The sequence below is a fragment of the Crassostrea angulata genome, chromosome 2 (genome assembly GCF_025612915.1).
Source record: "Crassostrea angulata isolate pt1a10 chromosome 2, ASM2561291v2, whole genome shotgun sequence".
In the NCBI taxonomy this organism is placed as follows: Eukaryota; Metazoa; Mollusca; class Bivalvia; order Ostreida; family Ostreidae; genus Magallana; species Magallana angulata.
The window spans coordinates 19,648,221-19,662,271 of record NC_069112.1 but is presented as its reverse complement, the minus strand read 5'-3'; the positions used below and the strand labels follow the sequence as shown (position 1 = coordinate 19,662,271).

General features: G+C 33.8%; 1 protein-coding gene across 1 annotated transcript; it reads right to left on the bottom strand.

The window, feature by feature from the left end:
- Positions 1-790: 790 nt before the first annotated feature.
- On the bottom strand, positions 791-13,970 carry LOC128173447 (acid-sensing ion channel 2-like). The gene is made up of 9 exons (XM_052839141.1): positions 13,957-13,970; positions 11,329-11,783; positions 9,214-9,781; positions 8,932-9,030; positions 8,354-8,534; positions 3,602-3,658; positions 3,147-3,297; positions 2,574-2,665; positions 791-1,095 (listed from the first exon to the last, which is right to left on the bottom strand). Exons 2-9 carry the CDS (start codon positions 11,775-11,777, stop codon positions 962-964), a joined length of 1,731 nt encoding a protein of 576 aa, XP_052695101.1. The 5' UTR covers positions 11,778-11,783; positions 13,957-13,970; the 3' UTR covers positions 791-961.
- Between the last annotated feature and the right edge of the window lie 81 nt (positions 13,971-14,051).

Genomic DNA, 14,051 nt, shown 5'->3' with positions numbered 1-14,051 from the left:
CAGGTACTGACATTCTAAGATTGCATTAGTGTAAATCATATATCAAAGTAACAACCGGTTTAATTTCAAGATCAAGGGTTCTAAAATTTGTTAAATGAATAGGTTTAATTATGCGTCGGAACAAAAGTTTGTCTGTAATATGTCGGGAAATTAGTTTAAATATAGTCAGGGAGAGAACTAGTGTTTTGAACGATCATTTTCAATAGAGATGATTGTATGGCACACACTGCAAAAGTATTGAATTATGCATATGCTAATGGGAATTTAAGACTGTTGATTTTATTTTCAGTTGTTAACCTCTTGAGAAGCCATTGCAAGATTACAGTTTTGATAAACGAAAAAGGTTTTGCGGTTTTTTGGATGTTTTTTTTTTTTTTTTTGGTTTTTTGTAAATTGCTGCATCAACAGCATGGGACTGCAACAGCATAAGCAACCTCCGAGTCATAGAGCCACTAAAGCATTTTCTGTATTGAGAATTTCAAAAATATAGATTATTATCTATTTTATCTAGAACGTTTTATAACTTACTTGAAGACTGACTGTCAAATTGAAGGTAATAGGATTTGTGAAACAAATCTTGCTATACACTGTCCTGCAGAAAAATGTTTTTAGAGACTAAAAGAATGTATGCTTACTGTCATTGTACGCAAAACAGTTCAGAAGTGTAAGCGTCAAATATTGAGTGAAATAGGTGTTATAATTTATAATATATAAGATATTAGTTCTGTCATGTATTAAATACACACTTGTTTACTAAACATTTATTTTAATTTTTTTCATGCATCTTACATTCCAACTTTTTAAGCCTGTACCTGTAAACATAAATTTTAAGCAAAGTCATATCATGAGCCAAGATATTACAGATGTCTCCACTTATCAAAAGAATATTATTTTTTTCTATTATAATGTCTTAATATAAAAATGAGACAAAGGCTAAATGAAAGCTTCAGTTATGAAAATGTCAAGTTTTTTTAACGATTCGGTGGTACATTCGTCTCCCGACGACCATTGAAGACAAGAGAATGACCTCAATGAGTTCAGTGAGAGTCAGCAGGCTGGCGCCCAGAAACAAGCCCATCTGTCCTCCCAACAAACCTACGATAAACGCAACAAAAACCAAACTTAAAATAACTTAATGAAGAAAAAAACAACGCAAAGGATCTTTAAACTTTAGGTAAGATAAAATCCCTTAACAGACATACAATCACAAAGGGGAAAATATAATGCTGGAAGTCACTTAATATATAAGATGGTATATAATGTAACTGTTAACTCTGGCAATTGAAAGCAAAATAGTTCAAAGGTTATGTTAATTCAAAAAGAGATGGTAAATTGTTGTTGTAAATCGTGGGTATTGCGCTTTAAAAATATGATCAAATTCTGAAATTATTAATTTGATGTGCATCAAGGATCGTCTAAGCTAAAATAAAATATAATAATCAATAAATAAACCATTTTATGGCAGGTATAATTTAACTATGAACAAATGTGGATGATAAGATATAGTATTATTTGGTAATGAAGTCGGTTTTGTTAAGTAAAGAACGTACGTATTAGCTGTATCGCTACTGTGAGCCACGAAAAATGTACAATATTACTTATTAGGCTTGCAAGTTACTGTGTACGGAAATATGTTTGGCGGATCAATCTCATAGACAGCTCAGCTAATAATAAGTGTTTTTCCTGAGGACTCCAAAGTGATACATTTACATGAATTTCACAAGAAGCGATTAACTGCAAAATTCATGTGAAAGTGGCCTTATATCTCGTCCAGTTTTAAACAGTGGAGCCTTTTAGATTTTTATTCTCACATTTAATTTGTTTTTGAAAATCTTTGTTGCATATTTGCTTACTTCATTGTTTTGTGGCTATTTAATTTCAAACGTGTTCACCCTTTCTTCCACAGACATGTGAGCAAATGTTTACGCTGCATGCCTAATTTAATCCTCTCCGGACACAACAATGCGACAATACAAAAGACAACTACTATAATTAAAAGTAAATACAAGGGCAACCACTCTAATTATGAAATGACGAGATGGGTATTCGAAGTGTCGGCCATATTTCCGAAAACTAATGATATATAGATACATCTGGCTGTCACGTGCCATGTTTAAACCATTGAAAATGAGACATTTTCTTTCAGAAACAAACTAATATATTCAAACATGCATTTAACAGATTGAATCATCAATTTTGCACTTTTTAATAAGAGAATGATACATAAAATACAAATAATTCTAGTATATGGAAAGCTCTTTAAGGGGGCTGTGCGGCAATCTTGTACATTTGAGGATACGAATGTAAACATTTCTTGAGCTGGCTTCTTTCTGCCCAAAACTAGCCAAAAATGTTGCCAAAAGCTACAAAAGCAATAGATATGAAATTCTACATGTTGTTTTGCATGCAAATTATGCATACAATAACAGAACAATGCCTTTTTAATGTTTACAATCTTATCCTCAAATGTACGAAATGGCCGTGCACCTTCCTTAAGTTACAGTGGACATGAAGTTGCAGTAAAACATATATTTAGAATTCTTTTAAATTCACAAAACGAAAACATGACGCACCGAGGATGTCTTCAGGGCTGTACTCAGGCTTTTGTTCTACTTTCAAAACGCCAAAGGATTCAAAATAAATAACAAGTTCCAGGAGATTTTCTCTGCAATACAAGTAATGTATCTTTTACTTTCAAAGAAAATTTAATTGAAATTTCTCTATCTGAAGGAAACATGTAAAATCTGAACAAAGATATATATATTAATTTGTTTAAAAATGTTTTTGTGCTAGTATGAGTATTTCGAAGTCTTGGAGAAAATCTGTGCTACGGAATTACATCTGATATAAATAATAAGTTTGAACAAATAGTACATGAAAAAAATCCCTCGTTTTTTTTCAAAATCGATCTCTCATTTTCTTGACACTCATTGAAATGGGGTAATTCATGTCTCTATCACAGTCTTCAATAAACTAATATATTATAACCTTCTTCGGTCTCTCATTTCGCAAATTGTGTGTGCCTCTTCTGCACTGATTATGGATGATTCATCTATCTCATTCGAAAATATACAAATAATGTACGATATGACGTCTCATCTTGCTGACGTCCGATTGTAACACCTGCAACACATGTCATAGCCTACCTTATGTTTGTAATACCCAGCTCGTTGAATATAAAGTCATAGTTTTTGGCGGGAAAATAACCAGTGGACAGGCGCGCTTGGTACTCATTGTACTCACATTCCGTGGGACAGGGACACATCCCCTGGACAGTTCCGTTCTGGTCAAATCGCTCTGTAAATAATTCGTAATTTTTGTGGCCGTAGCGTTATCCGTTTATACGCAAGTAATACTGAGTAAACCGTACTTAGATCAAATATATAGGACAAATTTTGCGCGATTGTAGAATTATTGGGTCATTTTGCCATTGTTTTAGGTCGGCTAAGCTTAATTGCTTGATATATTTCGGCTTCTTTGGTAACAACGCAGTTGGAATGCCTCTGTTGGTATTAAAGTGCCTACAATTAACTGTACAAGTTCAAGTAGAAATAAGAAAAATCTAATTGACAATGCATGTTGTAAACTACGTTTGACTTACCACTTTCAACTTTGTAGCATTCCATCCATTTAGCGAGGTAGCACATTGTATAATTTCCTGTAGAAAAATTATAAAGAATCATTATTTACAACACAAGCCACGTCATTCACGAATATGACGTCTTACATACTAGATCAATTTTAACAAGACCTTGAACTTTCGGTATGATGTAACTATATATTTCTTGATTAATAATAAGTTCATAATAATCCTGGTTTTGAGTATAATAGTCTTAACTAAAAAACCAGAACATTCTTGTCAATTTCAAAATGTCATAGCCGAGTGGCCGGAAATAAAATAGATAATTGCCCAAATTCAGGCTCTTGCTTAAATAATTCTAGCTAGCAAATAAATATGAAACTATATTGTAAACCAATTTTCATTCATGTTTGAGAAATCTTCGCGAGGTTCGGGAATATATCTTCGTCGCAAAATATTGCTGGCCCCGAACTGGTTTCTATTGCATGGGTGTAATATCAAAAAGAGTGTGGATAAGGTGTTGGCGCGAAAAATAGTTATCGCAAACGTGCATATCCCCAGTAAATCTGGAAAAAAATTCGCGAAAGTTAGTTTACAGTACTTCATAATCAAATAACATCAATACTATTCATTACATATTTGCAAATACTTTGTAAATGCATAATTATGAAAATTACTATTATAAAGTTAATAACTATAAGTAACATGTAACAAATCAAAGTACTGAAGAACTGACGGGAGTTGATTCTGTCGGTGTTTATTTATTTTAAAATCAATGATATGTTATTTTGCATGACAAGTACATGTAGTTTCTAATTTGAATGACGCACATTTTTATTATATGCATTTTTGGACTTTTTTGACAAGAATTCCGAGAAACCTCCTTATGAATCATGTTAAATAATATTTAAAGTTAAAATTAATTCAATCAAACAATGTATCAGTAATAGAAATATTTTTCGAAAATTGCATGGATCCAAGCAATATTTAACTCTAGCTTCGTTCAACCAAACGCTCGGTTGACACCGCAAATCTCCGACAAGGATTTACGGAGACAGTCGAGCGTCGAGTTGAACGAGACTATATTGAACTCTGGCGTAGAAATACATACGAGTACAAAAATATTTAAATTGTTCGTACCATTGAAAAACTGACTATTTTCAATGTATTTATAAATATGTTTCCTTGAAAAACAATGCTTTAGCATACATTACATCGAATTTATCAATTATTTTCAACAACTCTTTGTTCTTACCCCTAACGTCGTATAGTTAAAAAAAAATCATCATTATTTTGACCACCTGTTCTTTCGGTTTGTCTGATTAACTGCACAGGAGAGTTGATTAAAATCAACTCCAAAAAATGATAATTGTGTATGTTGTATGTATTATCATTAGGAGAGGAACACGTAAGTTGTAAGAACTTGTTTCTAATCCTCTTGTGTAATAACACAATAAAATATGTTCAAATCAATCAAATAACATGAATATACAGGTTAGATATAGATGAATTGGGGATAAGAATGTATTCTCGTTAATATCTAACCATGCAGTGTTTATACTGAAGAGGTATGATTTTATCACAAAAAAGGTGGAAATTGTTAACACTATAGACTGAATCTTTCCACTCACTGCAGACAAATATGTGAGAACTATAAAATCAACAAGTCCTAACACTCGACATCAATATTGCATGATCTTAAACGGAATTACCTTTAAGTTGATATCGAACCAACGCTCATTTTAAATGATATTCTTTATTTCCTTAACCCGATGATTGGTTATTGATTGGTTATTGAAAAAAATATATGAAAATAAAAATGTTTCTGACTTCGCCCGACATAAAACAGTCAAAATGACAGAAATTAAGGTTTTTTATACGCTAATAAAAGAGTTTTTGAACATTCACGGTATACAACCCTTTACGCGTAGAAGTCGACAGAAGTATGGGGAAGTCGAATATAATGTATGGGAGAGTCGATTTTCTCCGCTTCAGAGACGGGAGAAAGTTAGGTCATGCCTTTTGTATGTATTTATAACAAGCATTTCAAAATATATATTTGTACCGCATGGAAGACAGCGATTGTGATGGTAATTTGCCAAAGAACCCTACGCGTCTAGAAGGCTCAAACACTTCGAAACTATTTTGTAGATTTTGAAGCAGGTGGTCAAAATAATCATGATTTTTGACAAGTGCTAGAGAGGTGCAAGGAGATAAACTTGACTCTCAACGAGGAAAAATGTATGTTTCGTAGTCCAGAAGTGAGCTACATAGGACACATCATTAGTAGTGAAGGTGTGAGACCTGACCCCAAGAAGATAGAAGCGATCACCAAGATGCCCCCACCAGAGGACAAGAAAGGTGTAGAACAACTACTGGGGACAATCAACTACTTAGCAAAGTTCATACCAAACATGTCTAAAGTCACACAGCCAATCAGAACACTCTTAAGGAAGGACATCACATTCCACTGGGAACGACCTCAGGAAGATGCGTTTAAGGACATCAAGAAAATTTTATCAGAAGCACCCATACTTACCTTCTTTGATGTCAAGAAACCAGTCGTAGTGAGTGTTGACGCCTCGAAATTCGGTCTAGGAGCTGTGATTCTACAAGAAAACAAACCAATTGCTTACGCTTCAAGAGCTCTCACCGATGCAGAAACTAGATATGCTCAGATAGAAAAAGAGTTACTTGCAGTGACACTTGGACTTGAACGTTTTAACCAATACACATATGGAGTGGATATTGTTGTGGAAAACGACCACAAACCGCTTGAATCCATTTTGAAGAAACCCCTATCACAGGCACCGCCTAGATTGCAGAGATTGTTACTCAGATTACAGAAGTATACTTTCAACTTCAAATACCGACCAGGTAAAGAACTAGTCATTGCGGACACGCTCTCTCATGCATGCCTACCAGCAGGCAAGGAGGAGACCGAGTCACAGGAGTTAGAGACTTTTGTACACTCTGTGTTCTTAAGAAGCATACCCATGTCACATGATATTCTGAACGACATCTACCGGGAAACGGAAAGAGATAATGAACTCAGTCTAGTAAGGGACTGTATACAGAACGATTGGCCACTCAGCAGAAAAAGATCTACACACAAATACTGGAAAATCAAAGACCAGTTAACAGTTGTTGATGATCTCGTGTTCAAAGGAAACAGAATAGTAGTGCCAACAGTCCTACAACCAGAAATACTGAAGAGGTTACACACAGGGCACATGGGCATGGAGAAGACAAAGAGAAGAGCTAGGAACATCATCTACTGGCCCAACACGAACAGAGACATTGACGAGATGATCTCACAGTGCAACACATGTATGGACTTCAGGAATCAAAATCCTAAAGAACCTCTCGTGTCAACACCAGTTCCAGATGGACCATGGCAAACAGTAGGAACAGACTTATTCACGCTACATGGAAGTGACTACCTTGTAGTAACAGATTACTACTCCAGATTTTTTGAAGTCGTAAAGCTACCAAACACACAAAGCCGTACAGTTATTGAGAGACTCAAGTCAATGTTTGCCAGATATGGTATACCGTTTGAAGTTATTAGTGACAATGGAACACAGTACACCTCACAGGAATTTCGTGAATTCGCACAAAACTGGAACTTCCAACACACCACATCCAGTCCATATCATCAACAAGCCAATGGACTTGCAGAGAGAACAGTGCAAACAGCAAAGAGACTACTGGAGAAAGCCAAGGCAGATGGCAAGGACCCATATTTAGGATTACTGGAATACAGGAATACCCCAACGGACACCGGTTCGCCAGCACAGCTTTTAATGAGCAGAGAGTTGCGCTCTATTCTACCGATAACCAAGAAGCAACTTAGACCAAAAACCATTAACAGAACAGAGACGTACAAGGAAAGGGCACGAAGTCAACATCGACAACAGTACTACTACAACTGTACTACCAAAAGCCAGAAGGAAATTCCTCATGGACACAAAGTTCGATTCAAACTGAAGAAAGACTGGAAGCCAGCTAACGTCATCGCTCAAGACAATCGCTCATACCAGTTGATCACGCCAGATGGGGCCATGTATCGAAGGAATCGAGGGGATATCATAACGTCTAAGGAGAAGATGTTTCGTAAAGACACAGATATCTCTACAGATGAAGAGCCAAACCCAGATGTCAGTCAGGGAGAAGTCGTCGACACAAAGAAACCAAATCTGTTGACATCAGAAGTCCAACCGAGTTCAGAAAGTGGATACCGCACGCGGTCAGGAAGAGAAGTGAGGAAACCAAAGAGATTTGAGGATTAGTGAACAGTGTTTATATTTTGTGAATTGGGGCAGAATAATCCCCTGCATGTTTATTTTAGGCAGACTGGGCAGTCTACCAAAGTCTACAATTGTTATAGTAATCTCACATGATTGTGTTCAACTTATTTCATATCTAAAGTAACTTGATTCAACGAACATTAACTCAGAATTTAATTTTCAAATTTATTGACACTCATTTTTGATAAAGGGAAAGTTGTAATATTATTATCTAAAGTATCTATTCGGAATAATCAGTGTTGTACGTATATGACTTTGTCTACTTTCATTTATACATGTAATACCAGTTTTAGGTACCAGTTTAAAAATTAAATGTCGAACTAGAACAAACGTGTGGTTCACTTCTTGCCGTATCTCAACAATCATTTGATTGTTGTCTGTCATCTCTCCGTCATAACATTACAATTTTTTTAACTATACGACGTGAGGGGTTTTATACGGTGAATTTTATAGATCGTAAAACCTTTATCATTAGGTGAGCGACATCCACATATTGTAATCACGTGGTTTTGTTTACACTCCATCCTGCAAGCGGTCTTGCTGTATACGTCATAGTACTGCAGTGGATTCTTGTACTCCGGAGATTTTGTATCCACACAAAACTGGTCCCCATTCATTTTGTAAGGACTAGGCAAATATTGATACTGTAATAAAATTGATGTTATTTCTTCTGACTTTTTTCCTATATGAATGGTTGTAAATCTAAAACGCATAACCTTCTTCCACAATTATATTAAATGATAATTTACAAATACATGAATATATCATCATATATGAATAACGCACTGTCTGTGTATACACACTTTTACATCATGTTTGTTCGCAATACTTCTCGAATATACCTCCATAACTTTTCATCAATTTTGATAACCGAACAAAATTTGATTTCATTTAAATCCTCAATCTACCATAGATCTACTTTCCGTTAGAAGCTCAGGCATTCGCATATATATATATATATATATATATATATATATATATATATATATATATATATATATATATATATATATATATATATATATATTTTATCATTATTACCTCTGTTTTATGAATGGACGCAAACGTCGAGAATCCCTGGGAAACGAAGAAGCCTTTGTCAATAACATCGGGCTCGTCATTCTGGTCGTGAATAATCACCTTTAAATATCAACATCGATGAATCAAAATCTCTCTCTCTCTCTCTGTCTCTGTCTCTGTCTCTCTCTGTCTCTGTCTCTGTCCCTGTCTCTCTCTCTCTCTCTCTCTCTCTCTCTCTCTCTCTCTCTCTCTCTCTCTCTCTCTCTCTCTCTCTCTCTCTCTCTCTCTGGTAACTCTACTTACCTTGAAACCTGCTGTCATGATGTCATTATACACATAGCTGTTCTGATTAACAAGCAGGTACAATAGCAAACCTGACGTACTTCCTGTTTGTGACGTCATAATGTGACCATTCTTACTGACGTAATTTCGACTGTTGAAAGTGTAGCATACACCTACTGGAGTAATAATGGCCTCCATGTCACTTTTACAAACTCTGTCTTTTCCATCAAATTTACAAATCAAGAAAAGATCTTCAATTCGATTGGCTGTATCTTTTACCCAGGATGCACTAATCGGAAGATGATACTTGGCGTACTCTGATAGGCTCAAATTCAAACGTGGGGTTAGCACATTCGAACCAATGACGCTATGTGACAAAAAGAAATATTCAAGATCGGGGATGTCGGGAAGAGCTTGTTTTTTCAGTGGCGAGGCACTGCAAAAAGTAACAGCAGGAAACTTAACAGAAGTTTGAGTCTGCACATGCGTATTAAGGATGGTAGGGTACTTGAAGTAGATATTAACTTGCTCGAATGTTGTATAGATCAGAGAGCAGGCCATAGCAACAAATGCCACGGCCCAAATGCAACTGAAATAATGAGAAAAAAAATTAAAAAACAATTTATATTGTACATGTGAAAACTTACTTGCGTCAATTAACTATGTGGTGGACAAGAACATTTGATATCATTCACTTGTCTTGTCCACATGCTTTTCTTGTAATGTAAACACATTCCAACCATATATTATCAGCTGTTTAAAGCAATAACCAATTTTTAGTCCAAGTACAACTTTTAAGACTTTTTTCTATATCTTCTTAAAAGGCTGTTTAAAAAAGAGATTTAGGCCAGACGCGGCTTACCTTCCTCAAATTCTTTTTTTGTCTCTATCTTAGCAATGCTAGTATCAAAATTTCCACTACGTAATTCAGTAATTGCATAGTTTTATTTCATTTGATATAATACTATGACTTTATTATAAACATTTAAATGCATTTTGCATGCGATAAGTGAGGAACATTCAAAATATTCTTAATCCAAAATCAGCCTGGTAAAGTACTCTGACTTTTTTTTTTGGTTCCCCCCCCCTTTTTTTTTGGGGGGGGGGGGCATAAAAATGTCTATACGCCCAAAAGAAATTTTTTTTCCATGGAAATTTATCTAAAATTGAGAAATATCTTGTGTGTCCTTAATGTAGTCTAAAAATGGCAATGACTTTTAAAATCCGCTCAAGGACGTTGTTTACTCAGGGTTTGAGTTCTCAGATCCGGATTGTTTAAAAATTCAATGTCATGAGTAAAATTTGTTTTAATAACATCCGATATTTTGATTAAGTTATAGAATTAGTCTCAAAAAAGTTTCACTGATAGCAAAACAGAGAAAATTCGAACTTAATTTTTCAGATTTTGTTTTCCACTTAAATTTGTTGTTTGTTCTTCAATATTTAAAGTTAAGATTTTATTTGTTAGTCAACAATTTTGCATATTTTCTGTTGGGTTCATATAGATATCGTTTAGATAATAGTATGGCATATACTACAAAAATATTGAAAAATGCTTCAAAATGATAAAAGACACCTTAGCTCAAAATTTTTATCATTGACCTCAAATGAATTTTATGCCAGCAGAGAAAGGTCAATATACTTATTTTAATTCTATAATTGTTTAGCATTATCATCATTCAGTTTTTTGATATACTGAATCAAAAATGGGTAAGGATTTGAAAACTGATAGAGGAAATTCGGACTTGAATATCTATGAAAATTCTGACTGAAAATTTAATACTTTATATAATGTCACTACCATTCATAAACTTTAGCTCATTTGGTATTTGCTTTATATTCACAATTAAGAAAATCTCAATCATAGTGTAAAATTTTTAGGGATTTTTCTTAAATTTTCCAAAAATATTCAATGGCCAATAACCCAAAAAGTAGGTCATTGACATACTTTTTTGGAGGTGAAGAATAACACTACCATTTAAGATCTACAACACACAATAGTTGGTTTTTCATTATCATCAGTGTTTTTTTTTTCATTCTGAGTAAACGTCTTCCTTAAGACAATTGAACAACAGGTGATATTTGAATTGGTGCCCCATATTTTGAACACCCGAAATATACATGTATATATCTCACCAGCGCAGTCGATGACGCTGCTTTAGATTTGCATTCTTCAGTCCATGCATCGTTGTATTGTCCCGGAAGTCGCTCCAAAGAAGCTGAATGTTGCAATTGTCGTCATCAATATTCTTCTCCTTCCGGTTTAAGTCATTGTCAGAGTCACACACCACTTCCCGACTAGTAGCATTGGTTTTCACTCTTCCGGTTATGTTGAATACGCTTTTTTCGGACTTTTTAAAAAAAGTCCAGTCCCTGTTTAAGGTGTTCGATGAGGGTTTTACAACAGTAGTATTCATTTTTTCCTTCTCCTTCCTGTTTAAGTCATTGTCAGAGTCACACACTACTTCCGGACTAGTAACATTGGTTTTCATACTTCCGGTTATGTTGATTCTTTCGGACCTTTTTGAGATAGTCCAGTCCCTGTTTAAGGGGTTCGATGAGGGTTTCACAACATTGGTATTCATGTTTTCCTTTCATTAAGAAGATGAAAACAAATTGCACGTATTTATATATAAAATCATTAAAAATGTGATTTTTGTGTTACAAATAAAATTGCAAGCACTGGTGCACAAAAAATATTGTTTTGAGAATTCAATCGATCCTTTACTATGTTTAGTCTCTTTGAAAAGAAGATATAGGAAAATATAGTCGAGTAACTTCAAAGCTAAAATATTTCAAAATTTCCTATACTGAATGGCCAAAAATATCATATTCAGAGGTTTAAGATTATTCATATATCTGATGGTAAATAAACAAAAAGATACTACGGTAGTATGTAAACATATAAATCAAAGAATGTTTTTAAAGTGTTATCGATTGATTTGTCATGATCTAAATTTCATATGAAAAACATGCACTTTTCATGTGAATTTCGCATAAATTGTATATGAATTTGACACAAATATCTAATCGCATGAAAAACATACAAATAAAAAATTCGCATGAAAATTTTAAAATTTTCACGCGAATATCATACAAACATATTCCCATGATATTTGCACGATGTCTGATTTTCGCATGATTATTGCATGATTTCCATGCAAAAAAGGAAATCGCCGAGCCACTTTTCCCTGTCATTTGAAAAGCCATTTTTTTTTCAATTCGTTTATTTTTAGATCTGATTCATTTCCCAGTAATCCTTTCCTCTCTGGTTATGATATACTATATTTAGTTCAAATTTTAGCGTTCCGCATTCTGACATTCTTTTACCGTCACATTGGGTTCCAGGGTTTTTTCTAATTAATATTTTTCTAATTTGATCTACAAAACCAAAATTTATTCTACTTATGGGCTTATCGGATGCATCGCATCCATTTAAATCTTTGTGTTAATGTTTGTCAAACCATATATCTTATTTATCTAAAATTTGTAAACAATCTTTGAGAATTTTAGCACTTTTATCATTCAGTTAACATCCTCACAAAGGTTAACATGAGAGTGAATTAGTTTATGAATATTAATATAGTTCTTCAGTTTTTTAAAGAAATCTATTCTAATCGACTCTTTGTTTGAAGCACAGACATTAATCAGTTATATTTAGCCCATTAATCTTGACATTGACAAGTAGTTTCCTACTATCTACCGATTAATGAATATCTAAAATTTCTACATGTATGTTTTTTTAAAATAGAATTAAAACTCCTCTGTCAAAATTTGAATCTAAAAATGCATGAATTGATTTAAAATTGTACTGGATTTTTTTTATGTAGTGTGACTCTTATACAGAGAGAGAGAGAGAGAGAGAGAGAGAGAGAGAGAGAGAGAGAGAGAGAGAGAGAGAGAGTCCATACAATAAAATCTTGGTGATAAAAGTAGGAATAAGAAGCAAGATTATTAAACGGTCAGTAAGTTGAATAATTTGTGGTCGATATGCACTATCCATCGTCCGAGAGCAAACTCGATCGGAAGAACTGAACACAAATTAAGTGGCTACTTCAAGTTTAATTCCTGTTTATCACTCTGTATCCTGTGCACTTGGTTGTGTGTATATATTAAGTATCTTCAAGAATTTGAACTTCTACAAATAAAGATGTGATGGATAAAAAGCGAGACAATATATCCATTATAATATATTAGCTGACAGACTTGAACGCGACACTTTCGAAAAAAACCTCAACAAAGTCTTTTTGATCTTATTTAAGGAATGGATTTAATTTCTACCTATGTTATACGATATAACATAACTTGGGACAGTTTACGCTTAATAAACCGTGAAGTGGTTTATTAAGCGTAAACTGTTACAAGTTATGTTATACTCTTATAATACATGTATATGTAAACCTTGGTTATTTTAATAATAAACAACAAGGCTTATGTGGCTTAGCAATTTTTTTTATATTTCGTGGTGATTCAATCATGTTATCGATCAATAAATAAAAAAATGGCCCTGTAAAATATATTAATACAAGGAAAATTGAATATGAAATATGATTATCTGATGTATAAACCATAAACATCAAAAATTAAATAAACTGTGATACATGTATATACTAATACACAATACAACACTTGTATACATATTTCACTATATCTTAGCATATGAATTCAAATCAAAGTGATCTCTACTGAACCTATTTTAAATATAATAAAAATTAGTTATTTTTATAATCATTTAGAAATTAATATATTGAAATACTGACTTACCAAAATTATGGAATTTGGGCGACGACAGCTTAATCTAAGTTTTGCTGTTGTAAATGAATTAACCATGCAATTTGTTAGATATTAAAACTTTATCT

Bases quoted from the DNA above. Each gene is read 5' to 3' on its own strand.
- LOC128173447 (XM_052839141.1), bottom strand. From the start codon at position 11,777: ATGAATACCAATGTTGTGAAACCCTCATCGAACCCCTTAAACAGGGAC. The intron at 9,031-9,213 runs GTAAGTAGAGTT...TGATATTTAAAG, and splicing joins TCATGACAGCAGGTTTCAAG to GTGATTATTCACGACCAGAA. The intron at 3,298-3,601 runs GTAAGTCAAACG...AATTATTTACAG, and splicing joins ATGCTACAAAGTTGAAAGTG to AGCGATTTGACCAGAACGGA.